The sequence below is a fragment of the Ursus maritimus genome, unplaced genomic scaffold (genome assembly GCF_017311325.1).
Source record: "Ursus maritimus isolate PB19 unplaced genomic scaffold, ASM1731132v1 scaffold_1, whole genome shotgun sequence".
NCBI classification, from domain to species: Eukaryota; Metazoa; Chordata; class Mammalia; order Carnivora; family Ursidae; genus Ursus; species Ursus maritimus.
The window spans coordinates 3,717,387-3,741,401 of record NW_024423343.1 but is presented as its reverse complement, the minus strand read 5'-3'; the positions used below and the strand labels follow the sequence as shown (position 1 = coordinate 3,741,401).

The 24,015-nt window shown below is 58.3% G+C and overlaps 1 protein-coding gene across 1 annotated transcript in view; it reads left to right on the top strand.

The window, feature by feature from the left end:
* MLPH (melanophilin) overlaps positions 1-23,544 on the top strand; it is a 42,453-nt gene extending 18,909 nt beyond the window's left edge. The window contains exons 3-16 of the mRNA XM_008690288.2: positions 2,631-2,852; positions 2,994-3,106; positions 4,280-4,318; positions 6,310-6,413; positions 7,583-7,699; positions 8,826-9,046; positions 11,295-11,403; positions 15,116-15,301; positions 15,565-15,720; positions 17,184-17,276; positions 17,907-17,978; positions 19,545-19,602; positions 21,662-21,762; positions 23,214-23,544. Of these exons, the coding sequence (XP_008688510.2) occupies positions 2,631-2,852; positions 2,994-3,106; positions 4,280-4,318; positions 6,310-6,413; positions 7,583-7,699; positions 8,826-9,046; positions 11,295-11,403; positions 15,116-15,301; positions 15,565-15,720; positions 17,184-17,276; positions 17,907-17,978; positions 19,545-19,602; positions 21,662-21,762; positions 23,214-23,240 (1,618 nt within the window). The 3' untranslated portion in view covers positions 23,241-23,544. The remainder of the gene's footprint in view (positions 1-2,630; positions 2,853-2,993; positions 3,107-4,279; positions 4,319-6,309; positions 6,414-7,582; positions 7,700-8,825; positions 9,047-11,294; positions 11,404-15,115; positions 15,302-15,564; positions 15,721-17,183; positions 17,277-17,906; positions 17,979-19,544; positions 19,603-21,661; positions 21,763-23,213) is intronic.
* The last annotated feature ends 471 nt before the right edge of the window (positions 23,545-24,015 follow it).

The following is a 24,015-nucleotide window of genomic DNA, read 5'->3' as shown; positions in this document are numbered from 1 at the left end:
CATGCTCTTCTTTACCTTTGTGACAAATCCCGCAAGGACTGCTGGTACGGTTTGTGCCTCTGCCTTGACCCATGCTACGGTCCTAGCTGTTTGGCTGCCATTGCTTCTCCGCCACTGGTGCCGGTGTCAAAGACCAAACAAGAGAAACAACATCTCAACATTGTTACTAAAATAGTTTTGACTTTGTGGAACCTCTTAAAGGGTCTTGAGAACCTCCAGGGGTCCCTGGATTACACCTTGAGAACCACTCTTCTCAATCATGGGATGTAGTATGTACAGTGGTAATTCCGCCCATCTTCCACCCCATTGTCAGTTTCCATCCCTTCTTGTCTTTGTTGGGGCCATCTCTCCTCCACCTCGGTGAGCATAGCCTGTGGTCTTTCCATCTCATCCTGGTTCCTTCTTTATCTCCTCCTCTCTCTCAGTCCCAGTTAGCACACCAAGCAGCTTCTTTCAAGTCTTCTGGTTTTGACCGTCGATCACATTCAGGGTGCCTTTCCTTCCTGGGGCTGACTTGAACTGATAGCTGCTGATGCAGCCGTGGTGGAGGGACATCTGGTCGACCCAGTGTTTGCAATAAGCAGGGTGTGTGGATTGCTCTGCCCGCCCCCCCACTTCCTCCCCGTGCGGCTCCAGGTCGGGGTGATTGCCCCTGAAATATGTCAGTGTCCAGCCACCACAAGAGTGGCTCTTATCTCAGAGGACTTCCGGTCCCGGGATGTGGTTGTCCTGCAGGTCCTCATCCTTCTTCCCACTGGGCTGAGGGTGTGGTTCTGCCTGGATACAGAATGAAGGGCACTTGCTGGGAGAGAGGCAAAGGGGTGGCCTCTAGCTTTTCTGGCTGATGCAGGTACAGTCCGAGGGGAAATGGAGGAGGTTAGGCCCTGCCCACCTGGCTCCAGGTGCCTGTGCTCGCGGGCTTGCGGCAAAGATGTCAGTGCAGCTCTATCTGTGGATGGCAGCTCTTCCCGTGCACGGCTGCCATATGAGGCCGTGTTTTCTTGGTTTTCAAAGCCGAGAGTTTCATTTGTGGGCCAGCCTTCCAGAGTGTTCGAACAACGAGCAGGGAGCAGGAAATCAGTAAAGGGCAGTCAATGCCACTTAAACTGGGAGTAGTGTCCTGAAGCTTCCTAGAGGCACTGCCTCGTCTCCCGCCTCCACCGTGCTCTGGGATGTCCCCGTCGGAAACCACAGGCGCCGAGTTCCCACAAGACAGTGGCACCCAAGGGTCTGTCTGATTTTTGTCACTAAGAATGGATTAAGTGGATCTCATTGAAAACTAAAAATATTGCATTTGCCAAACATGCTTTAAAATCCAGAACAAAGGGAATGTGCCCATGATGCAGAGGGGACACTTCCCAGTCGGCTTACTCAGGCGAGCCCACCAGGAAAGTCTGAGGGGACTGTGGTTTTCCCGGGACGTCCTGGTGCTGGATGTTTCCTGCACTGGACACCCTCCAAGCCAAGCCATTGCAGCCTTGCTCCGTGGAAGCAAACCTGGGGTGGGGGGTGGGGGGACAGCTCAGCCTGCTCCCCGGCTGGAAGGGACCCAAAACCGTGTGCGAGGAGATGCCTCCTCTCTGTGTCCCCAGGACCCTTGTGACCTTCTAGGAAGAGTGCAGTGACCTGTCACTTTCTCAGTAGGGTGCCAGTCCCCCTTACCTGGTGCCATCCTCCTTGAAGGGCCGTTCACGCAGGCCAGCGTGCAGAGCGGTGTGACCGGCCAGGGCCTCACAGAGAGGAGCACAGCCCTGCCCTTGTAACGAGCTTTACCTCTGCCTTCTCTGTGGCTTCTGTGGCAGTTCGGACCAGCCCGTGGACCACCTGGATTTTTTTCTCTTCTCCAACCTCCCCTTCAACAATTAGACTGGGTGACAGATTGGGGTTCGAAATAACCATGTGTCGTGACCAGGTGCACCCCCAGGACCCCACCCGGCTCTGGCCCTGCTGGGCTCCCCAGAGCCACCAACCTCACCCCCTCCAAGGAAGGTTGGACACCCGGTGCGAGGGACCGTAGGCCCACCCTCATCCGGTGAAGCCCGGTGCCGGAGCACAGTCTCTGAGCTTGGGGCTGTGCAGCAGGAAAGCTCCGGGCTCCATCTCAAAGCTGGAGTTCAGGCCCTCTGTCCCTCCTCTCTCCGTTACAAGTTATGTGAGATGGTGCGGGGAGTGGTGGCAACCGTCCCAGCCTGGGATTCGGAGCCTTGGTGGGTCGCGGCCTTTCGGCATTGGATGAAAGTCACGGGCACGCAGCCTGGAAAAATGTATGATTGTAAAGAGTCACGGAAATGTTTAAAAGCAACTTTCCTTCTGTAAAAATAAGGTGTTTCAATTCCAACCTAGCCTAACTGCACATGTTTGACCCCAACTTTCTGGGCTTCCCCCTTGCCCCTCCCTGGGAGAGAGTGGGAGCCTGGAGCTGGGACGGCAGACAGGGAGCGCTGCCTGGGGTGCCTTTACTCAACTTAGGATTACTGTTTTCTCTGTACGAGAAAGCTCCTCTGTGTGTGTGTGTGTGTGTGTGTGTGTGTGTGTGTGTGTTTGCACACACATATGTGCAAGCATTTAAAACCTGTTGCAAAAACAAGGTGGGTGTCTCATAGATTCCTTGTTTCCAACATTTTCCTAAGGGGATTGAAGGGCCGGATCAAGAAGGAGAGCTCCCAGAGGGAGCTGCTTGCGGACTCGGCGCACCTGAACGAGACCCACTGTGCCCGCTGCCTGCAGCCCTACCGGCTCCTGGTGACCCCCAAAAGGCAATGCCTGGACTGCCGCCTCTTCACCTGCCAAGACTGCAGCCACGCCCACCCAGAGGAGCAGGGCTGGCTCTGCGACCCCTGCCACCTGGCCAGGTGAGCCACGGCCTGGAGTCCAAGGGACGCTGTGGGTGTTAGGGCCCGACATGTCCCCCCGGGGGGCTGGCTGAAGAAGGGTGGGCACGGACGTGGGCCGCCCAGGGCAGTGCCGCGGGCCTGAGCTCCGTCTCTCTGCAGGGTGGTGAAGATCGGCTCCGTGGAGTGGTACCACCAGCACCTGCGAGCCCGCTTCAAGCGCTTTGGGAGTGCCAAAGTGATCCGCTCCCTGTGCGGACGGCTGCAGGGGGGAGGTGAGGAGTGCAGCTCTCCGGGGGTCACTTTTTGTTCCCACATGTGTTTTATGTTTCAGGACCAAGCAGATCCTTTGGAATGGGTGTGCGCCCTGTCAGTCCCTTCCAGGGGTTTTATACGAGGTTGACTGCTTTCTGTGCAGTGCAAATTTCTGCACCCACCCTGGCCTGGCCCCCTGGGAAGTCCTGCATGCTGCTGACAACCCCCACTATTTGAAATCCTACTTTTCAAGGCTTCCTAGCAGGTGGAGACCTCATAGCCAAGGTCTCAAACTCAGTGGCTAGTTGAATAACCAGGCGCTGGTTCATACATGTTCTCCGGGCCCTTCCTCCCTGGGGGCCCAGATTTTCTCTTTTCAACAAACATCCCCTGTGCATCTGATGGGCCGAGGGGTCTTCGTGCAGCTGGAGAGGCTTAGTCTGGCCTCACCACAGGGCTCAAGGGTGAGAACCACAGGGAGCAGGGTGGAAAGCCATACTGCAAAGCGTTTGAGAATCTGTACCCCAAAGGCATCCCTGTTCACAGAGGCCACGTTAGGACCCCTGAGGACCTGGTCTCGCTCTGGGAGGTGCCGATTCCAGTTACTGGGTGGGCTCGGGTATCTCTCTTGTGTGAACGGCTGTGGGGATTGTGATGTCCAGCCAGGGTGCAGAGTTGCTGGACCCACCAGCCGGCACCTGCCAATTTCAAAGTTGTCACCACTGACGGCCACGAGGTGGCGCTGTGGGGCAACAGGAACCCCGACTCCCTGCGCGCTCTGCCTGGCCCCCGTGTCCCATGTCCTGGGGTGATGCCCAGGCTGAATTCTCTCTATGGGAACCTGGGAGTACAGCTCACTGAGTCACAGAGGGTGCAGGGAAGGAAAGTTGCATGTTTGTTTTCAAGTAGTCAAACTGAAAAAACAGAAAAGATTGAAGTTACTAGTTTGAAACCTGGCCAGCCAGGGCTGAATGCAGACTGGCCAGCTGAGGGGGTGGCGGGCCGCTGGGGGTCTTCTCCAGGTGAACCTGCAGAGCGATGGGGGTGCTTTCCCGAGGCCCCCGTACCAGGACAGGCAGACGCTGCGGGAGTCGGTCGTCCCAGTGCCGAGAAGGAATGAGAAGAAACCCGTCCTCAAGCACGCGGTCTCGGGAGGATGTCTTTCTTCCCAGCACCTTTCCTTTTGGTTCTAGGGTTGCCTGACAGAGCGCGAAGCTCGCCTGACATCCACAGTAAGTGCTTGGTGCTCCCCGGTTTCGTGTTTGTTTCCACCTCCGTGCCAAGAGCGGCTGAGAGCTCTCCTCCGTGTCGGGAGCAGGGGAATCCCGCGGGCTTGCTCTCGAGAGATGGGTTACTATCGCTCAAACCGGGCCACCTGGGTGGCTCGGCCGTTAAGTGTCTGCCTTGGCTCAGGGCGTGAACTCAGGGTCCTGGGATCGAGCCCCACATCGGGCTCCCTGCCCTGCTGGGAGCCTGCTTCTTCCTCTCCCACTCCCCCTGCTTGTGTTCTCTCTCTCGCTGTCTCTCTCTGTCAAATAAATAAATAAAATCTTTAAAAAAAAAAAAAATCTCTCTCAAACCCTCGTCCCAAGTGGAGAGAGAGATGTAAGGAGTCCATAACCAAAAGGGGCACAGAGCTCCTGTTCCTGTACAGTCTTGGGGGCAGCTCCACGCTGACAGGCCACGCGCATGCACACACCCACACACGCATGCACACACAGACATGCGCGTGTGCCCGGGCCTCCAGGAGCCATGCCCACATTCCCTCGGTGCAGGTGGAGTTCAGCTCAGTATCTTCTGTCGGGTGCTTTGGGGCTAGTTTCCTCCAGACTCACGATCCAGAGAATGAAAATAATCACCCGATCCATCCGCTGCATGGGTCCGAGTTTGCGGGGCACTGAAGGGCTTCAGGGGCATTCTGAAGTAGAGTAAATGCCCTGCTTAGTCACGCTTGAGACCTCCCCGCAGCCAAGGCACAGGGAGTGAGGGCCTGGGCGCGGGCTGCGGGGGGGGGGGGTGTGCAGGGGCAGCACGTGTGGGCCTGGCCCCACAGCCCACGCTCCCCCAGTGCAGGGGTGCCCTCGTGACCCCTGAGGGAAGGCCATGATCCATGCTCTAAAACCCCAGAGCTCATTTCCTGAACCCCTCTGGTGACCTAAAGGAGAACAGGGGCCAGGCCAGTGTGAGTGGGAGAACAGAGGGAAGAGGCCGTGATGGGGCCACCTGGGTGCTCAGGTGAGGCAGGGGGCCTGGGGGCAGAGAAAGGAGAGTCGGGGGCCCTGGGGCTGAGGCTCACCTCCTTCCCAGCTGTGTCTGCGGCCTGCAGATAACCATACAAAATGACTGTAGGTAAAGCAGTTTGTTTGAGAAAACATGACTTAGCTTTCGGCCTTCTTCACCCACCACAAGGCCGGGGATGCAGATTACCCAAGAAACAGTCTGTGAACGGAGGGCGAATGCCTGAGGGCTTGACCTTAGACAAAATTGATGCAGAGTAATAGTTTTCTGCTGGGATTCAGACTGGGTCCAACTGATGCTTGGGTAGGTCTTTGTAAGGCCAGCTGATGGCCTTGCCTGGATGTGTCACAGTGGGTGGATGGATGGATGGACATGTGCATGCAGAATGGATGAATGGGTGTGTGGATGGATGGATGGATGGATGGAGGATGGATGGATGGGTGTGTGGATGGATGGATGGGTGGAGAATGGATGAATGGGTGTGTGGATGGATGGATGGATGGATGGAGAATGGATGAATGGGTGTGTGGATGGATGGATGGGTGGAGAATGGATGAATGGGTGTGTGGATGGATGGATGGATGGATGGAGAATGGATGAATGGGTGTGTGGATGGATGGATGGGTGGAGAATGGATGAATGGGTGTGTGGGTGGATGGATGGATGGAGAATGGATGAATGGGTGTGTGGATGGATGGATGGATGGATGGAGAATGGATGAATGGGTGTGTGGATGGATGGATGGAGATTGGATGAATGGGTGTGTGGATAGATGGATGGAGAATGGATAAGTGGGTGGGTAGGTGGATGGATGAGTGATATGGGTGGGGGGGTAGATGGGTGAGTGGATAGGTTGGTTGGATGGACTGGTAGGTGGATGGGTGGTTGAGTGGTAGATGGATGGATGGATGAATGGGTAGGTGGGTGGATAGTTTGCTCCTAGTCTTCTTCACCCTGGGTTCAATCATGCACGTGTCCATTGCAGGTGGGCCTGAGCCAAGCCCTGGCGAGGGAAGTGGAGACAGTGAGCAGACAGAGGAGGATGGAGAACTGGACACAGTGGCCCAGCCCCAACCCATTGGCAGCAAAGTGAGTCTTCCCCGATCAGCCCCCACCCCCAGCTGGAGCCTGGGGTTCTGATGTCCAAAAAATCTCAGTGCTCCCCTTCACTACTGGTTACTACAGCATGAGCACGAAGACCCCGCCTCCCTCCATGTGCCCTGTCAGTCTCTGAGACACTGAGCAACAGATAGGATAGTGCTTTCAGCATATGGTGTCACATAAGAAACCCCAAAGCAAACCATGGGGAGCACAGAGCCCACAGGGAAGCCTGCCTGACCCGTCTGGTCAGGGCCCCGGGGGGCCGGCTCGTGAGGTTGTGAGGGCAGGTAGGGGTCCCAGAGGGCACCTGCTGTCTTCCAAGGTGGCCCTTGCATCTTTTAGGGAAGTGAACCCCGTTAGACTCTCTTCTGTGAACATTTTGCTTTTCTTTGTAGCCAGCCACGAGCCTTGCTTTTGTTAGCGTTTGTTTCTGTCTTCACTTATTTTGTAACGTATTTTTGGTGATAAACAAGCAAAGTACCCCCCAGGGTTTCTGGGGGGGATGACGAAGGGGAGCAGGTTGGGGCCAGGGGGACAAGCAGTTTAGTTAGAGGCACTGGGAGGAGACTGGCGTCCGTGAGATTCAGCACCAGGTCTGGCCAGTCTACAGTGAGAAAGTTGTATTCCTGTCACTCAGTGAGCTTAAAGAATATTAGCCAGTATCTGGAATATTCCCTATACGATACTTTGAAAGGATCCAAATTATCGTGAGGGGGATTTCAGTAGATGGGTGCTCTTCATGTGAACAACGTGGAGTGCTCCCCCACCTCTGTGGCCTCACCTAGTGGGTGCCCCTCATTTGCTGAACCCCCCACCCCCCGACACCTGTCAAGGGAAAGAAGCACCTGCCAGCCCTAGAGAAGACGGCCCGTCCTCCCGACCCCGCGCCCCGAGGCTGCAGCGCCTCTGAGCAGCCGAACGTCCTCGGGCCGAGCAGGGGTTTCCTTCTGCTCTTCTAAGAGAGCTAAGGATGCAGATCCTGCAGGGCTTTCGGAGGGGCAGCCCTCTGGGCCCCTTGGTGCTGCCTTGGGGTCCTTCTGGAGGTGGATGTGCCCCTGGAGGCGCCCACCCTGCTGCCCAGGGCTGAGGGGTCCCTGGCCCTCTCTGTCAAGCTGACCCCGGCTCTCCTCCTCTTGCCCACGTCTGCACCTGCTAAGAAAAAGCGCCTCTCCATTCACGACTTGGACTTAGAGGCAGATTCTGACGACTCCACTTGGTTTGGCGGTCACACCCCATATTCGTCCCCAGTCCCAGCGGCCACAGACAGCGGGCAGGTCAGTAGGCTCTCGTTTCTGCCCCCGCCCTTCCTCGGATAACCTGAGCGACAGGCACTCAGGCCCCAGGTGGGAGACGGCGCTCTGGGAAGGGGTCCGATGGCCATAGCAGGCACCAGGGCACGACAGGCCAGGAGAGAGTTGGGGTGGGGGTCACAGGACCCAGAAGCTTCATACTCCCCATCTCTGCAGAGACAGAGCTGGCAGCTTGGAGAAATGGAGTGCGGGCTGGGAACCAAGGCTGGACAAATGAGGGGCCCAGGGCATTCGGGCGGGCTGCTTACCCCGGAAGTAAGGCTCCTACCCTGTGATTCAGAAGGGCAGGCCAGAGAACGGGCGTCTGCCCTGGACGCAGGGCCTGACACGTGCCTGGGCGTCCATCTGGAGGTTCCAGGCCAGAGCTGAGGTGGGTGCGTCTGCCCAGGCTGATCTGCAGACTGCTTTGGGGGAGAGGACAGCAGGGTAGTGGGCTCCACCCCAGAGGCCTTTGGGCCACAGGTCCTACTCCAGCTGTAAGACCAGTTCCTGCGGTCTCCACTTCCTGTGGCCTCCAGGGCCTGAGGACTGCTTCCTTTCTGCCCCCCTCAAGCTGGAAAGGAGCTGAGGCATGTGGCTTCCAGAAGCCCCTAGCACCTTGTTTCCTTGGGGACGAGGGCACAACAGAGAGAACCCTCTGCCAGCCCGAGGAAGGGTAGAGGCGGAGGTGCTGGGGTTGCAGCCGAGGGGCCCCCCAGGAGCACTGCCCACACTCCCTCTTGCCTTTCTGGGACTATTAAGGTATACGAAGTTAGAGCAATGCATCCCCCCAGAATAACTTCCCCATCCACCTCCCCAGGGCTTCGGTGTCTAGGTGGGTCGGAGCCCCTGAAGCTGTCACATGTGTTCCCTTGTACGACGAATGGCCCAGGGTCTCGGGAGCCCCAGCCTTCCACAGACGCATGACACAGAGTAGGCAGTAAAAGCTTCTCCGCAGGACTTCTGAAAGTAAAGGGAACTGAGTTGCAAGGGGCCAGAGCTGAGGGGTGTCAGCGTGTGCTCCGATGATGTCTGGAAACCCTCCAGACTGGGATGGAAAGACCCACATGCCGGAGCTGCCCCTCCTGGTAAAACCTCACGCGCCCAGCAGGTCCCGTGTGCTGAGGCCCTCGTGGGTGAGCCCCGTGCCAAGGACACCTCCCAGGAGGCCACGGTCCTGGAGCAGGCCGATGTCAGCGCCCCCGGGTGCCACCCCCATCCAGAAGAGCAGACAGACAGCCTCTCACCTGCCAGACGGGACACCCTCACTGAGCTCGGCCTCCCTGGAGAGTCGTGCACAACAGCCCCAGGGACCGCCGCCACAGCTGGTAGGTCACTTGATGGGCTCTGCATGGAGGAGGGGGTCAGCGGAAAACCCGCCCGCTGCCCTGATTTGTGCAGACACACTGGCCGAGTGATAGCAGCCTCTTTCTTCACTGCATCGTCCGGCCTGTGAGGTCCTAGTAGACGCCATCCACACCTGCTCCCACCCCCAGGCTGGGCGCTGCTCTTGTAACACTCAGAAGTTCCAGTATTAACGTCTCGACTGGCCACACGGCTTATTGCCACCTTGAGGGAGGATATGAGCTGGTTTGGGGTAGGGACATGCAGGTGTCCCTGAAATGATTAGGGTCACTGGTCCCCTGGACCAACCCTGACCAAAGGACAGGGCAGGTCCAAGCCTGGGGACTGACTGTGCACATGGAGACCCATAGTACACTTGGGGACGGATGGTGCATTTGGGGATGGATGGTGGACCTGGGGACGGACGGTGCACCTGGGGATGGACGATACACTTGGGGATGGAAGGTACACTTGGGGACCCATAGTACACTTGGGGACAGATGGTGCATTTGGGGATGGATGGTGCACCTGGGGACGGACGGTGCACCTGGGGACGGACGGTGCAGGTTCCGTTTGGGCACTGCTTCCCCTGGTCCACCATCAGCTCCCAGCTGTGAATCGCGGGGTCTGTAAGTGCTGAGAACCTAGACTTGCTCAGTTTAATTTTGTTGTCAGACAGTGTGCTTCATAATGAAATCCTGAATTGCTGTCTTTTCCTGTGCCCTGTGGGAGTGTGGGTTCAGGAGTTCAGACACCCTACTGATGCAGGAGCAGATGAGACCACAGAGGCAGCCCGGCCCTCCTGCTAATGAGCCCCCACGTGACCGCCGCGTGGGGCCAGCTGCCGGGAAATATGGTTAAGTCACCGTCTGCCAGGAAATCAGTCCCCTTTCTGTTTTCCTTTTCATTATATTATAGGGACCATAATCTCATGGTCCACAGGCCAATTAGGATGCTGGGGGCATTTGGGGAGGAACATGGGGCTTTACTTCCTCCTGAACAGTGAATAAACGAATCTATATTGAATAAGTCATAGGATAGGGACAGACAGGGACGTGCACAGACTCCGTGCCCCCGCGCCGTAATCCCACACCACCGTGAGGATGCGGGCAGGGCGGCAGGTGGGGAGGGAGCTGAGGGAAACAGAGTTGCTGACCAACCAGCACAGTTTTCAGCTCATCCCTTAAACTGGGAGCGTCTCACGGAGACATGTAGGAGCCTGACGGCCAGTGCTGGCCCGAGATGGATCAGACAGCCCACAGGTGCACCATCTGAGGGTTGGTGGCACGTGGCATGCCCCCCCGCTTAGCCGCTGTGACTCGGTTTCTCCTCACTGCGAAGAGGGCTTCATGCCTAACGTGCGGCATGGTTGTAGGCACTAAATGAGATCGTAGTTTCACAAACGTATCGGCTTAGAACAGCGCACCTGCCTCCTATCCCCGTGGCCGGAAGTCGGGCACGGCCTCACGGCGTCCTCAGTGCACAGCCTCCCTGGCTGACACCAGCAGGGCACGGGGCTGGGGTCTCACTGGAGCTCGGGGCCTCTCGCAGGCTCGTGCAGGTGCTTGGCAGGACTCACCGAGCCAGTGGGGGCTGGTGCTGTGGACAACAGACGCGGCTGTGCACGGGGACTCGCCGGGGCGGGAGCTCCTGTGCGGTCAGCCCCGGCCGCAGCCCTCTCCCCTTCCGCCTCCCCGGGCAGTGTGTGCGGTGCCATCCAGGCTGCCTGGAGCCCCAGGGAGAGGGACCATATGGTGAGTCCGTGGGAATAGTCAGCTTCCCCCCGACTGGAGCCCAGGATGAGCGTTTCCGGGCACGCTGTAGGTGACCCGTGCCCACGTAAAGGCATGAGAAAGAGCCCGGAGTGACCAGTGTGGAAAGACTTCCCGAAGTCCCCTCCACTCGTGGACGCTCCCTGGGCCCCACATCGGCCACCCTCTGGGCACACGGATTCGGGTGGTGGAATTCTGTGTGCTGTGATCATCCGGCCGATGTGGCTCTCTGCTCCTCTGGCCCCCCAAGAGTGCTGGGCAGGGACCTGTTCCCTGAAGCTCCATGTGAGGGCTTGTGGCCCGTCCGTTCTGACTTTGAGCTAAGGTTCTCCGCTCCCTCACCTCAGGGGCTGTAATCACATCTTTGGTTTATGTCATCTCTTGTTTTTCTTTATTGGGAAAAACGTGTCCACTGGCTCCCAGCTTTTCGCTCTGAATAATTCGAACCCTCTCTCACTCCAAAGGGACGAGTATCTGGCCGACGTGGACACCTCCGATGACGAGAGCACCCGGGCTCCCAGCGCCACCTCCCAGCATCCCAGATGGAGAGGCCGCGCTCCGTCCCAGAGCCAGGTAAGGCGGCGGCGAACAGTTCCTTCCACGCCAAGTCAAATCAGTGAAATCAAAGCTGTCGGTACTTTAAAACTGCAAGTGTGCACAGGCCTGCGTAGCCCACATGCGTGCGATCTCGTCAGAATATCCGCTGTTTTATTGACATGAAGTTCACATGACATAAAGCTCGCCATCCTGCAGCGGACATTCACTGCGCGTAGTGCTTTGACATCGTGCAGCCGCCACCTCTATCCGTCCCAAAGCTCATCGCCCCAAAGGGAACCTGATCCGTGAGCAGTCTCTCCCGTCCCCTCCCTCCGGCCGCTGGCGACCACCAGCCTGCTTCCTGTGTCCTGGCTTCGCCTATTCTGGGCATTCAGTGTAGATAGAAGCACTGACTGTGTGGCTTTCGTGCCTAGCTTCCTGCACACAGCGTCCCATCTTCGAGGTCCGTCCACGTTGTAGCTTGTGCCCGTGCTTGATTCCTTTGGACGCAAATACTCACTTCGTACTCGATCGAGTATTCTGTCATTTACAAGAGGAGGAAATACTCCATTATTTTATGCCTTTAGCAGACGTTATGCAGATTTTAAGAAAATTGAACTTAGAATATGTAACACCTGTAAAGTGGTGAGACTCGCTCACGTTGTAGACCCCAATTGACGACATAAGTCACAAGATTCCTCTGAGTGCCCCACGTTCCCTCCGCTGAATTTAAACCGTGGTCCCGCTAACTGATGTAGGTCTGAGCAAATACACTTCACTGGGGCAAAGGCAACAATGCTTTATACGAGGCTGATACAGACTCACCAAAGACCCGGGAAGGCCTGACTCCTACGGAGGAGATAGTGGGATTGGGGCCGTTTGTAAGTGAGCCACCCAGAGGCAGGAAACCGGGAGGAGAGCCCTACTCTGGACGGAGAATCCGGGACGTAGCTCAGCCATGGCTGGTCTCAGGCACATTTTCAGGAGCCAGAACTGATGCGTGGCTCAGAGCTCCTCCCGGGACCCTCCCTGCAGGACGTTTGAGGGGTGGGGGATGCCCCTGTGGAGCTTCCCTTCCAGGGACCCAGGGACTGACTGAGCTCTGGGCTGTCAGTAGAAGGACTCACCGATGCTGAGCGTGCTCAGAAATGGCGGGAAGCAGCTGGGCGCGTGCAGCCGTGCTTGACGCAGTTCTAGACGCAGGGGGAGGGGCAGGGGACCCAAGAGGCTGGAGAGGAGCCAGAGCTGGGAGGGGCTGTTCTGCAGGGAGCTAGGGCCTTCCCCAGCCCCTTACCCCTCTGTGCACTCAGACAACCCAGGGGGAGCGTCGTCTGACACAGCCGCAGCCCACACCTGCAGCTAAAACTCCTGGCTGTCACTCCACCAGCACCATGCACGGCCATCCGTGGCCAGTGGCGCTGCCCAGCAGGGCCCGGGCTTTGCTGAACCCTCTATCCCAGCAGCAGATGTGCCCACAGGGGGCAGGACCTGCACGAGGCAGGTGGGATGCCAGCCACTCCTCAGTCTCCACTAATGTAGGAAAGGTTAGAGGCTCTTCCAACTTCCGTCCTCTCACCGAGCCCCTAGGAAACGATCTGCCAAAAACCAGCAGCAGACTTGTGGGAGGAGCCTTTCTTTGCATGGCTTTTGAGAAATCGGTGTGTGTTTTTTGTTTTAAAAATTGATTGGGCTCAATGATGTCTGCAGAACAGAAATGTGGAGTCTCTCCCTCTCCAGAGTCCGTGCCCTCAGGCACAGCTGACTCTCTCTCCTGAAATGTCACCCAGAAGCTTCCTACAGCCAGTGGGCTAGAAGTTCCCTGTGCCCACCCTCCATCTCCGGAAGAAGTGTGCTCTCCCTCTGCCCTGAGCACAACAGGGTGTGAAAGGCCCTGAGAAGGTCTGCAGTGAAAGCCATCTATCATTCTCTACCCAGGGTGGCTCACACTTCTTGGGGCCTGAACCCCCTTTTATGGAATAACGAGGAAAACACTACATAGGGAAGTGACCTTTGATCAGACCAGGGCTCAGCCCCCGGGAGGACTGGAGATGGTGGTGGAGGGGCAGTGAGGCCAGGGCAGGGACCTCCCTGTGTGGCAGAGCCACAGTGGGCAGAGGAGCCCCCAGTCAGAAGACAGGACAATAAAGACTAGAATTGTCTATTTTCAGTACGTTTTTAACAACTTCAGTAACTTCCAGTAAAATTCATGCCCTGGCATCCAGCCCCACTGGCACCCGCCCTGCTTCCCGCCTCCTTGAGCAATTCTCTGTCTCGTGCTGAGAGCTCGTCTCCGACTCCACTTCCACCAGCAGCTCACCCCGCATGCGTCCCACGCATCTTTGTGTAAAGGCAAGTGGGCAGCAGGCCCGGTGCGCAGGGGAAAACCCAGGGCAGACTCTGACGGGGTCTCTGCGAGGGGCCGTGGCTCCGTGCTGCCCCTCAGCTCCTGCCGCTCCACCAGCCCCAGATGAGAACTTTCAGTTCCTTGTCTTGGGGTGCTTTTCTTTCTCACTCTGGGGGTGACGCTGGACAGTGACCGTGTCGGGCACTGGTGGGGTCATGCTCTTCTTCTCGGGGGTCTGCCGTGGCGGCCAGTGTCCTACGCACACCATACTCTCCGGGAGACAGAAGCAGTCCGTGCTCACTCCCCCGGCCTGGCGTCGATCCCCGCCTCTCCGCCCAGTGCAGCCAGAGGGGGCCTCAGTTACCAGCAGCCACTCCGCGTCCTCACTGAGACCCTTGTGCTGACGTTGCTCCGCGTTCCGTTCTGCGGGCAAATGTGCCCCCGCGAAACCCTCGGTGCTGTGAAGATCAAACTAATTACCCGCCGAACAAAGCGGAAGCATCCTCCCGCTCCGCAAGTGCCGTTTCCCTTTGAAAACAAGGTGAGCCACGGAGAGATAATGGCAGGAAAGACGCACCTGCTGGGCTTGGAAGAAAACGGAAGAATTGATTTTCTCGGGTCCCAGCCTGGGCGCTAACAGACTCTGGTGACTCAGGGAAGAGGAAGTTGTACTTTAGTCACTTGACGTTGTTACCTGGAGCCTCTTGGCCTACAAGACCCAAGGCTCTTGCCAGCTAACGATTTTTGGTTCCAGCAGCCTGGCTTAATGAATTGGCGCCTTCCTGTGCTGATCAGGAGTGGTGGTGACAGCAGCCACCCCGCGGTCATGACGCGTCATACCTTTCAGATTTAGCTTCCTTGTCTTGCTGAAGTTGTCACCTCTTCTTCTGTGCTCACCCCTTACCGCTCTTCTGCAACTACTGCCAGCTTTTGCTTGGTGTTCTGGAACTCTCGGTGTCAAAATGAGCTTCACACTCCCCTTCCTGGGTCACATTGCACATGGCGGCCTTAGCGTTCCTTCCAGTGCTTGGGAATTTGGTGCTTCTGAGGTGATGGGCCCCACATTCCTGCTGGTGGCAGTGGGATCTATCCTCCAGCTACTCCCTCGGCTTGGGGACCCCATTTAGGGTCGGAGGGAAAAACTGTCCTCCCGTGGTAGAAGTGTCCACGAAGCAAAGTTCAGTGTCTTGCTCACAAACGGTGGGCCTTTGGCCTGGGTGGCGACAGGATCACCTGAGAGCCCCACCCTGCAGAGCCTGGTTCCCGAGGGCCAGGACTGGCCCTAGCACGGGCACCGCGGGCAAGCTCTTCCGGAGAAGGGATGGAGACTTCTCCCAGAGCCCTGCCTCTGAGCCCAGTGCACACAGATGATCAGCTGAACGCAGATCTGTTTGTTTGTTTCAGCGTCTCACTGGCTGCGAGCCCACAGATGCCGACAGAGAAGAAGAGACCCTCAGGAGGAAGCTGGAGGAGCTGACCAGCCACATCAGTGACCAGGGGGCCTCATCCGAGGAGGAGGGGAGCAAGGAGAAAGAGGCAGAACTGGACAGGAGCTCCTCCATCAAGGACCTCCCCGGGGCAGCTCCAGAGGTCAGTCCGGCCAAGTAGGCTCGGCAGGACCTGGGCAGTGGTAGGGCCAGGAGTCAAGAGTTTGTGACTAAGCCACTGGCCCACCCCAGGCAGCCAGCCAATGCCAGGTGGGCACCAGGCCCCAACAAGAGCTGCATGGGATGCTTAGCCCCCGGCTGGCCAGCTGGTCAACCAGCCCCAAGTTCGGAGGAAAGAGTGTCATAGGATGGGTCCGTCTTGGGGAAGGGCCTGCTGGCGTCATGTTCCATGCTTCCCTCTCCTAGGTGAGCGTGGCTGCAGGCCAGACATACAGACAGGAAACCACCCCCCAGGACCCTCAGGACCTTGTGCAGCCCGGCAGGACCGCAGACAAGAAGCTGCTGGAGCTGGAGGACGGAGTGGCCCTCACAGCTTCCGAGGTTCAGCAGGTGGAGAATGAGGTAACACCAGCCCCAGGGGCGGGGACTCCCCAAGTGGAATCGTGGTGGGCCCAAAGTTCTGGCAGCTGTGGACAGTGCCTCTGAAGCTCCGAAACAGGAGCTTGGGGGTTTCCATGGGAATTGCCCACCCCACCATCCTGCCTTCGTCCCATTTGCCTTGGTGAGAGGCAGGCAGGGTTTTCAGCCCTACAGGAATGATGCTGCCGCTTACCCCGCCCTGTCCCAGGAGGAAGGGGCTTCTCCAGAAGCAGGCTCATGTTCTAGGCAGCCCTGGGGCTCTGGACCCTCGGACGCTAGGGGCATCCTCTGAGGCCGAGTGTGGGGCCAGGACTTGAGTTCGGGTGAGGGTTGTGTCGGTAGTGTACAAAGGACAGAGCCGGGGCCTCTCAGGGACAGCCGAGGGGACTGGGCTCGGCTTTGCCCTTCCCCCAGGGGCCCCCAGAAAAAAGAGGGTCTGCCCCTCAGGCTGCAAGGGGAGCCTGCACCGACGGCCCCTTCTCGCGTCTGCTCATCAGCAGGTGCCCCCGAGGAGTAAGGAGCACGTCTCCAGAGCTGTGCTCATGAAGGGGCCAAGCCAGCCCGAGGCCCTGCATTCCTTTATTCCTTCTTGCTTGGCAGACAATCTTCAAACTCCTGAAAATGGCAGGACACAAAAGACACAGCTGCTGCATTCTTAGATGGGGCTCCTGCGTTCGTGGGGCTTCTGCTTTCCTGGGAGGGGACAGAGGACAAGCCAACGATCAAGGAGCTCAGTTCTTGAAGCCAGCTGTGTTGACAGGAAGTGAGGGTGGCTCGGGGGAGCCCCCAGGTGGGCTGCTCAGGAAGGGATATTACAAGAAGAAGGCAGCGTACATGTTCAAGGGTCCTGGGGTGGTCTTGAACTTGGCATGTTCAGGAATGAGCAGTGAAACCCTGAGCCTGGGGCAGAGGGAGTGAGGGGGAGAGGGTGGGAGGCAGGCCCAAAAGGAGGGCAGAGTCCAGAGAGCCTTTGGAGGCATCAGAACAGGGGTGATGGGGCCTTGTTTGTATTTCCAGAAGTTTCCTCTGGCTGCTATGGGGGCCAGGGGTGGGGACTGATTTACAATGATGTCAGGAAGGCAGGCTCTGCCAGACACCAGGCAAGACTTTGCGCATGGTATAACCCTGTCCCTTAGAGCTTTGGTGACACTGTCCCATCACTGCCCCTCCTTCCATCCCTGGGGGGAACCAGATTTCCTGATATGCCAGAAAATGTGCGGAGCCCCCCTCCTCCTGCCTGGGGGTGACCCACAAGGAACAGCAGCCCCCTCCCCAACAACTGTGAAAGATGCATAAAAACGGGCCCCCAGGAAGCATGTCTTTTGGGACCCCCATCTTAAGGGAACCGTAACAAAATTGGTGAACGGGCAGCTGCTCTTCCTGGACTGTGACGTCGAGTTGGCGCATCAGAGTGACGTCCGTGTGTCCGTCCTTTTTCCTGCCAGGTTTCCAACATCAAGTCCAAGATTGCCGCCTTGCAGGCTGCAGGACTCACGGTGAAGCCGTCGGGAAAGCCCCGGAGGAAATCCAACCTCCCGGTGAGTGCGGGGGCCCCAGCACTGGGCTTTGTGCCCGGAGCCCCAGCCACCCCAGCCACCCCAGCCTCCCAGCGGGGGCCGCCCTGGGGGCCTGAAGCCAGGAGACCACCAGCCTGGCTGGGTGCGACTGGAACAGATTCCCCAGGGACGGCAGGGAGGGGGCTGGCCCCCAACCCCCGCAGCAGTTCTAGGACCAACATCCTTCTCCCCAGAGTCCAGCCGGGGCCCCCAGGCCAGTCACACTGCTGGGATAACCTGGCAGGTGAACGCCGGGTGGTCCCGGGACAGCCCCATGTCTGGGTACAGGTGATAACAGGACGCCCAGTATGTTTGAACTTCAGATGAATGACATGTCATTTTTGAGTGTAAGTATATCCCGGGCGATACTTGGAACATACTTATGAACAGAGCATATCTGTTGTTTATCTGAACGTCAAAGCTAACCGGCTGTTCTGGGTGTTACTTTGCTGAACCTGGCAGCCCAGGCCGCAGAGGGCTGTCCCTGAGTTCCTGGCCCCGAGTTCCTGGCCCCGTGTTCAAGGAGAAAGGCCATCCCTCTGTCCTGCTGGCCCCCTGTGACGGGGGTCAAACAAACAGTCCTCAGGTACAGGCTTCTTCCTTGTCCTCCAGATATTTCTCCCCCGACTCGCTGGGAGATTGGACGAGAGTCCTAAGGATCCGAACGCAGACCCTTCGGAGGAGGTACGTGTCCCTCTGAGAGTAAGAGATTCTGCAGCTCTTCTAGAAGCATGACAAGCCCGGGAAGCGGCGGGGCTGGCGCGTAGAGACGGTGCAAGCCCGGCCAGCCCCGCAGGGCCGCTTCCTCAGAGGCGCGCACTGGGACAGGGTTGGTGTCAGGGTGTTTGGTGGGGAAATCCGGGAAAACCCCGCTGGGGAGCGGGAAGGTGGGCAGAGAGGGAAGGAGGCAAGCAAGCCTCCCACCTCGGCAAACCCCACGCAAGGTACCTTTGGCTCAGAGTGACGCATCGGGAGTTGTCCCGTGTGGAGGCGAGGAGGCTGCGTGGACCCCTCCACGCCCATCAGTCATGGACGACGTCCGTTCTGGGCTCTTCTCCCTGGCCCTGCGCAGGCGGGCGGGCTTCCAGCCTGGGGACAGGCCCCGTCTGGGAGATGCAGGTGCCGGCTGTAGCAGTGGACACACCAGAGTCTGTGTGCGTGCGGCGTCACGGGGACCAGGGCTGTGGGAGACCGTGGCCGCATTCACAGCGTGCAGGGAAGGCGCCGGACGGGAGGGAGCCCGATCTCCAAGGTGCAGGTGGTGTGGTTAGGGGTGCGGTGGGAGGCACTATCCCCAGGGCCCCCAAAAGAGTGGCGTCTTCCCAGTCCTGCTTGCTGCCTGATGCCCCCTAGGTGCCATAGCGAACACGCGGTCACTTCTGTGTATCGTGACAATGACGCTGGGTAGCTCTCTATGGTTAAAAACTGTGTTTTCCCCCTCCTTACATTTGAGGTTTACAAACCTGGTGAGGAAGCATTGGGATTAACACTGTCGTCCCGATGAGCAAACCCAAGCACAGGGACGTTGACATCCTTGATTGAAATCGCGCAGAGCATAAATGACAGAGGGGTCTCAGCACGGACCCCCTGGCCCTGACTTCGCACCCTCTTCTGGGGGCCATGGTGCTTCCTGACTGGCTCAGGGAAGCCCAGCCACAGGTGCAGCCCACAAAGCCAACCGGGCAGAATCCCAGGGCACCTGATGGTGGGAAGATTTCCAGGGGAGTGAGGCCACCTGCTCATGCCCAGAGAGGCAAAACAGGGAGGGACAACCCCATCACGGAGAGGCAGTCAACAGCAGAGTGAGAGTGAGGGAGAGGCGTGGGGACCAACAGCCATGGGAGCTGGGGACACGGGAGGAGTAGGTCATCTCCCAATAACCCCGAGAAGGGGCTGCTGGCCCATTTTACAGGTGAGTTCAGAGAGGACACCCAGTCGTCCGCATCACGGGGGTGGGGGAGTGGTACCTGCATTTGAACCTAGGTCTGCGGGGCTGAGATGCGTGCTCTCCCTGCCCTCCCACCCACCGTTGACAAACGTAAGCATCTTTTATGCTCTGACATTTGGGGCCTCAGTTACCGATACCGTGTATTTTAATATTGACAAGTTTCCAATATTGCCAAGGCACAGAAGACAGCCGACCGGATTCACTAGAATCTGGAAGAACGGTGAGAAGTCCCCATTTAACTCCCAGGGCTTCCAAAAGTTACAGCAATTTAGTGAAGCCCAGAGATGTCTTCTTTCTTCTAGGCGATGACGGAGCCCCATCTTCTCAGAAGGAAGTTCAGTCATTCCCCGAAAAGTCAAGGTAAGAGTTCGCAGCGGCTTCCCTCATCCCCGAGGGCCTGGGAGATGAGCTCGAGGGTGTGAAAGGGGCCAGTGGGGATTCTGCGTTTCTGTGTAATTCCTGGGGCGCTGCATCTCACGCCCCGCAGCCTGAAGGACGCTCCCGAACCGCTGTCAGCAAGCATCCTGGTGGGTTGGAGTTCTGGAATCCGGTGTGTTGAGCGTGCAGGGGGCTGGCGCCGGTGTTTTCCCCGGTTTGCATTGTAAATCACTCTCAGGGTTAGGTAAGCAGCTCCCCACCTTCTCGTGCAAGCACGGAACTTAGCTTCCCTTCATGTCTCAGTGGTGACAAGGACACGAACTTTGTTCCAGGGGAACAGGAAGGAAGGCCTGGCTGCCTCTGCACAGCCGGGCTCTGAGGGAATCGTGTGCTTCTGCATTGCTTCCCTTACAGCCCGACCTCGGGTCACCAGAGGTAGCAGCCCCGTTCCCGGGTCAGGGTCCAGTCCCTCCGCTGCTCTGTCAGGCCTCTGAGCCGCTGTGGTGTCTCCTCTTGTCCCCGTATCTGATTTCTGTCCTCACCACCCCATCGTTACAGTTCTCCCCACAGCCACAGTCGCAGTGAGAAGCTCTCTTTGTGTTCCTCTTCTGCTCCCGAACAATCGTTGGCTCCCACCTGCCTGCAGAATGAGTGGGATTTCTTAGCACAGCCTTCCAGAGCCTCACTTTCTGCCCCACACGGGATCCCTGGATGGACAGCTGTCACAGGCACATGGGGGTCTCTGAGCGCTCTGTGCAAACACACCTCTGTACCTTTGCCTGGGCCGGGCCTTCTGCCCAGAGCACTCCTCGCTCCCTTTCCTACCCACATCTGCCTTCTGAAGGCCAAGTGCAGTGTCCCCTCCCAGGAGGTTCTCCACCACCTCCAGAACATTCTTGTCACCACCTCCTCGGGGCACGTTTTGTACAACCCTGTTTGCACCCAGCTCCCCTCCGTGCAGCCCCTTCTTTGCACCCCAGAGCTCCCCGTACCCGGGCAGGTCAGGCCAGAAACAGAGCTGGCCCCGAGGCCCTTTGAGGCAAATCCCTGACTCAGGGCCACAAGCCGGGTGACGGACCTTGTCAGCGGGGCCGGGAGGAGACTCTCGGAGTGCATGCACCACGAGCTTCCAGCAGGCCTCGTGGCTACCACCAAGGGAGGGATCACAGTCACAGTGGGAGGACACGGGGCAAGCGCCTGTGTCAGTCCGCGGCCTCTCACCTGGTCCCAGTCCCGCTGGAGCTGGCGGGCTTTCCAGGGGCTAACAGGCCTGGCTGCGGCTGCGGGTCCCCACACGCGTCTCCGGCCACCATGGCCAGCCTCAGTGGAGCGGCTTCTCACCCGTGTGCCAGACGTCCGTCCCCACACGGGAGGGATTCCCTGCCCCGTAGCTGGGATCGCTGGGCTAGCAGTTCCCTCCGTAGAGTTTGGTCCAGGAGCAGGAAGGTGTGGCAAATTCCAACACCACGTTCTCTGCCCAAAAATGGAACCCTGAGCTCGTTCGCCAGCCCCCCTGTGAAAACGCGACACACAGCCCTATTGCGTGGCCTCTGCCAACTTCCATGGTGGAAACATTTCCACCGTGGCTGATGTTGAGCTGCCGTGTCACAGGACATGGGGCTGGGCAGAGGAGACGTGGCCCGGCATCCCCCCCCAAGGAGCAGGTGCATGTCAGGGAGGGCCCCCACGACACCTGCCAGAGGAGGAAGGCCACTGGCTGCCCAGCCCCGGGATTTGCTCACTTGTGCTCGTGAACACAAACGGTTGATTAGGATGTGAGACCAAATGCCCCAACGACATGACTGAAGCCCTGGGTGGGGGGAGACCCTCCGTTCCAAGGGGCAGAGTCCCCAGACCCCCCCAGGCCCATGGCACATCACAGAATCAAAGAAAAGGTAATGGCATTTTGTGTTTCGCTCGAGGGAGCGTTTCTGGACCCACCGTGAGATAGGATTGTAATGCTTGCTCCGAGGCAGGGGAGAAAGAATTGGACTGAACTGTGCGTTTGCACAACTGCTGACACACTTCTGTGCCCCTGAAGGTAAAGACGGAGCCTCCTTTCCTCGGCAGTCAGTGTACCGTGGATCCCTGACCCAGAGAAACCCCAACAGCAGGAAGGGGGTGGCCAACCACAGCTTTGCGGTAAGCTTGACTCTCCCCTCCTGAAGTGGCTTGAAAATGCCTAGACCTGTCAGATTTACGTGTTGGTGCTAAGACGCCAGAGCAGAGAAAACGGGGATGAACTCACCAGTAGAGTGAAATCAGCAAAAGATTTAAAGAAAAATTGAAAACATTTCTTAAAGATGCCAGAATGTACCAGTGATAGGGGTCTCTGCTTACCTTGGGGTGGGTCTTGGCTTGGGGAAGGGGACCATCCGTGACAGAGAGGACACTCGGGGGAGGGACCGCCCGCACGCAAGAGAGGACACTCTCCTCACAGCCCCAGCAGCTCAGCAGTGCTGTGAAGGTCGTTCAGCAAACCACACGTGCGGATGCCGGGGTCAGGGCTGTCCCCCAGGTCCCGTGGGAGAGGACACTCTGCAGAACGAGCTTCCCGGGTTCCTCCAGACCCCAGGAAGTGTCAGGCTGCACCAAGAGGGTGGTGGTCCCGGTTCCCGCAGAAGTGCATTCTGAGGCCCGTCCTGGCAGCACCTCACGGGACCCCGGGGGAGGCCCCAGCTCCCCCCGCGTGGGCGCCGCCTGCCCAAGGCCGCCCCAGCAGCGCCTTGCAAACGTGGCTGCGTGACAGCTCAGAAGAGCTCATCTCTTGGGAGCTCAGGGTCACACCCACGTCCTGGGGCCGGGCATGCTGACTCAGTGCAGTGGCCGCCGTCAAAGCCCGAACCCCCGCAACCCCGCTGGCTCTCCCCTCCCACCCCCACCAGTGCTTGATTCTCCCCGTGAACTCCAGTTTTAAAAAGGGTTTCCAAGCATCTCATGCTGGGGACACGTGAGTACAGGGAACAGGCTGTTCCTGACCGTGTGGGCTGTGCTGGCCAACAGGGACGTGGGTGACACCGCCATCGTTAGGTTGCCTGATGAGGGGACGAGGGGACGTGAGTAGGGGGAGATGGCAAAGGGTAGAGGTGCCGCAGGCCCCACCTTAACCAGAAGGAGGTGTCGGGACTGTGGTCAGAGCGTGGCCATCCCCGACGGAGGGCCGATGACCATTAATAAGAAACTGGCCAACAGGGACTTGAAAATCTTCATGCTTTCAAGTTGGAATACAGCTCGCTGTGTTTCAGAGCCTTAAATTCTCGGGTACTTTCCGTCTGTCCGCACACCCCTCAGGAGGGACCGGTGCCGCTGACCCAGCGTCAGAGCTGCGGGAGCAGGGGCAGAGACGCTGTGCGGAAGCCCCACGGGCCTGACCCGCACCTTCTGACCAACGCGTTCCTGTGTCTGCGTGTTGCTGTGTGCACTCCTGTGTGTGTGTGCACGCGCGTATGTCTGCGTGCCCACGCGTGTCTGTGTGTGTCTGTGTGCCCACACTCGTGTGTCCGTGTGTGTGCCCACGCGTGTCTGTGCGTGTGTGTGTCCGTGTGCACACCCATCTGTGCACAACTATGTGTGTGTATATTTGTGCTCCACAGAAACCTGTGATGACCCACCGGCCCTGAAGGAGGAGGTTTGCCGGAACAGGACGGAGCGACCAGCGGCCCCAGCCTTCGCTTTCCCGCACCGCAGTGTCCCGCCCCTGCAGCCGCCCCGCACTCCGGCCGCACGCCGTCCGGGGAGAGACAGCACGCGGCGCCGTCCATAAGGGAGCCCCGCCTGCGAGGGCACAGCGTTCTCAGACCCTCCGCTCCTCATCGTGTTCGCGGACGACCTCCACCACCACCCCTGCCGGCCTGCTCTGATCCATGAGAAACATCTAAGCGGACACGTCTTTCCTGTAAGACGGTGTTAAACTTTTTGAAGGACACAAAGAAAAACGTTCTCAGTGTGATCTTTTAGCCCTTTCCCTGCTGACTCCACGCAGCGGCTGTGCTGTGTGCATGCTACACGGTGTCGGAGCCGCGGGCGTGCACGTATCTGTGTGTGTGTGCATGTGTGTGCACATTTCTGTGTGCGCGTGTGTGCATGTGTGTATGTGTGCGTGTGCATGTGTGCACGCACGTTTCTGTGTGTATGTGTGCATGTCTGCACGTGTGTGCGTGTGTGTATGCAGGTATGTGTGTGCGTGTGTAAACGTGTGCGTGTGCATTTCTGTGTGTGCGTGTGCGCGCGCACGTTTCTGTGTGTATGTGTGCATGTCTGCATGTGCGTGCGTGTATGCATGTAAGTGTGTGCGTGTGCATGTCTGCATGCACGTTTCTGTGTATGTGTGCATGTCTGCGCATGCATGTGTGCGTGTATGCATGTATGTGTGTGCGTGTGTGCATGCGTGGATGT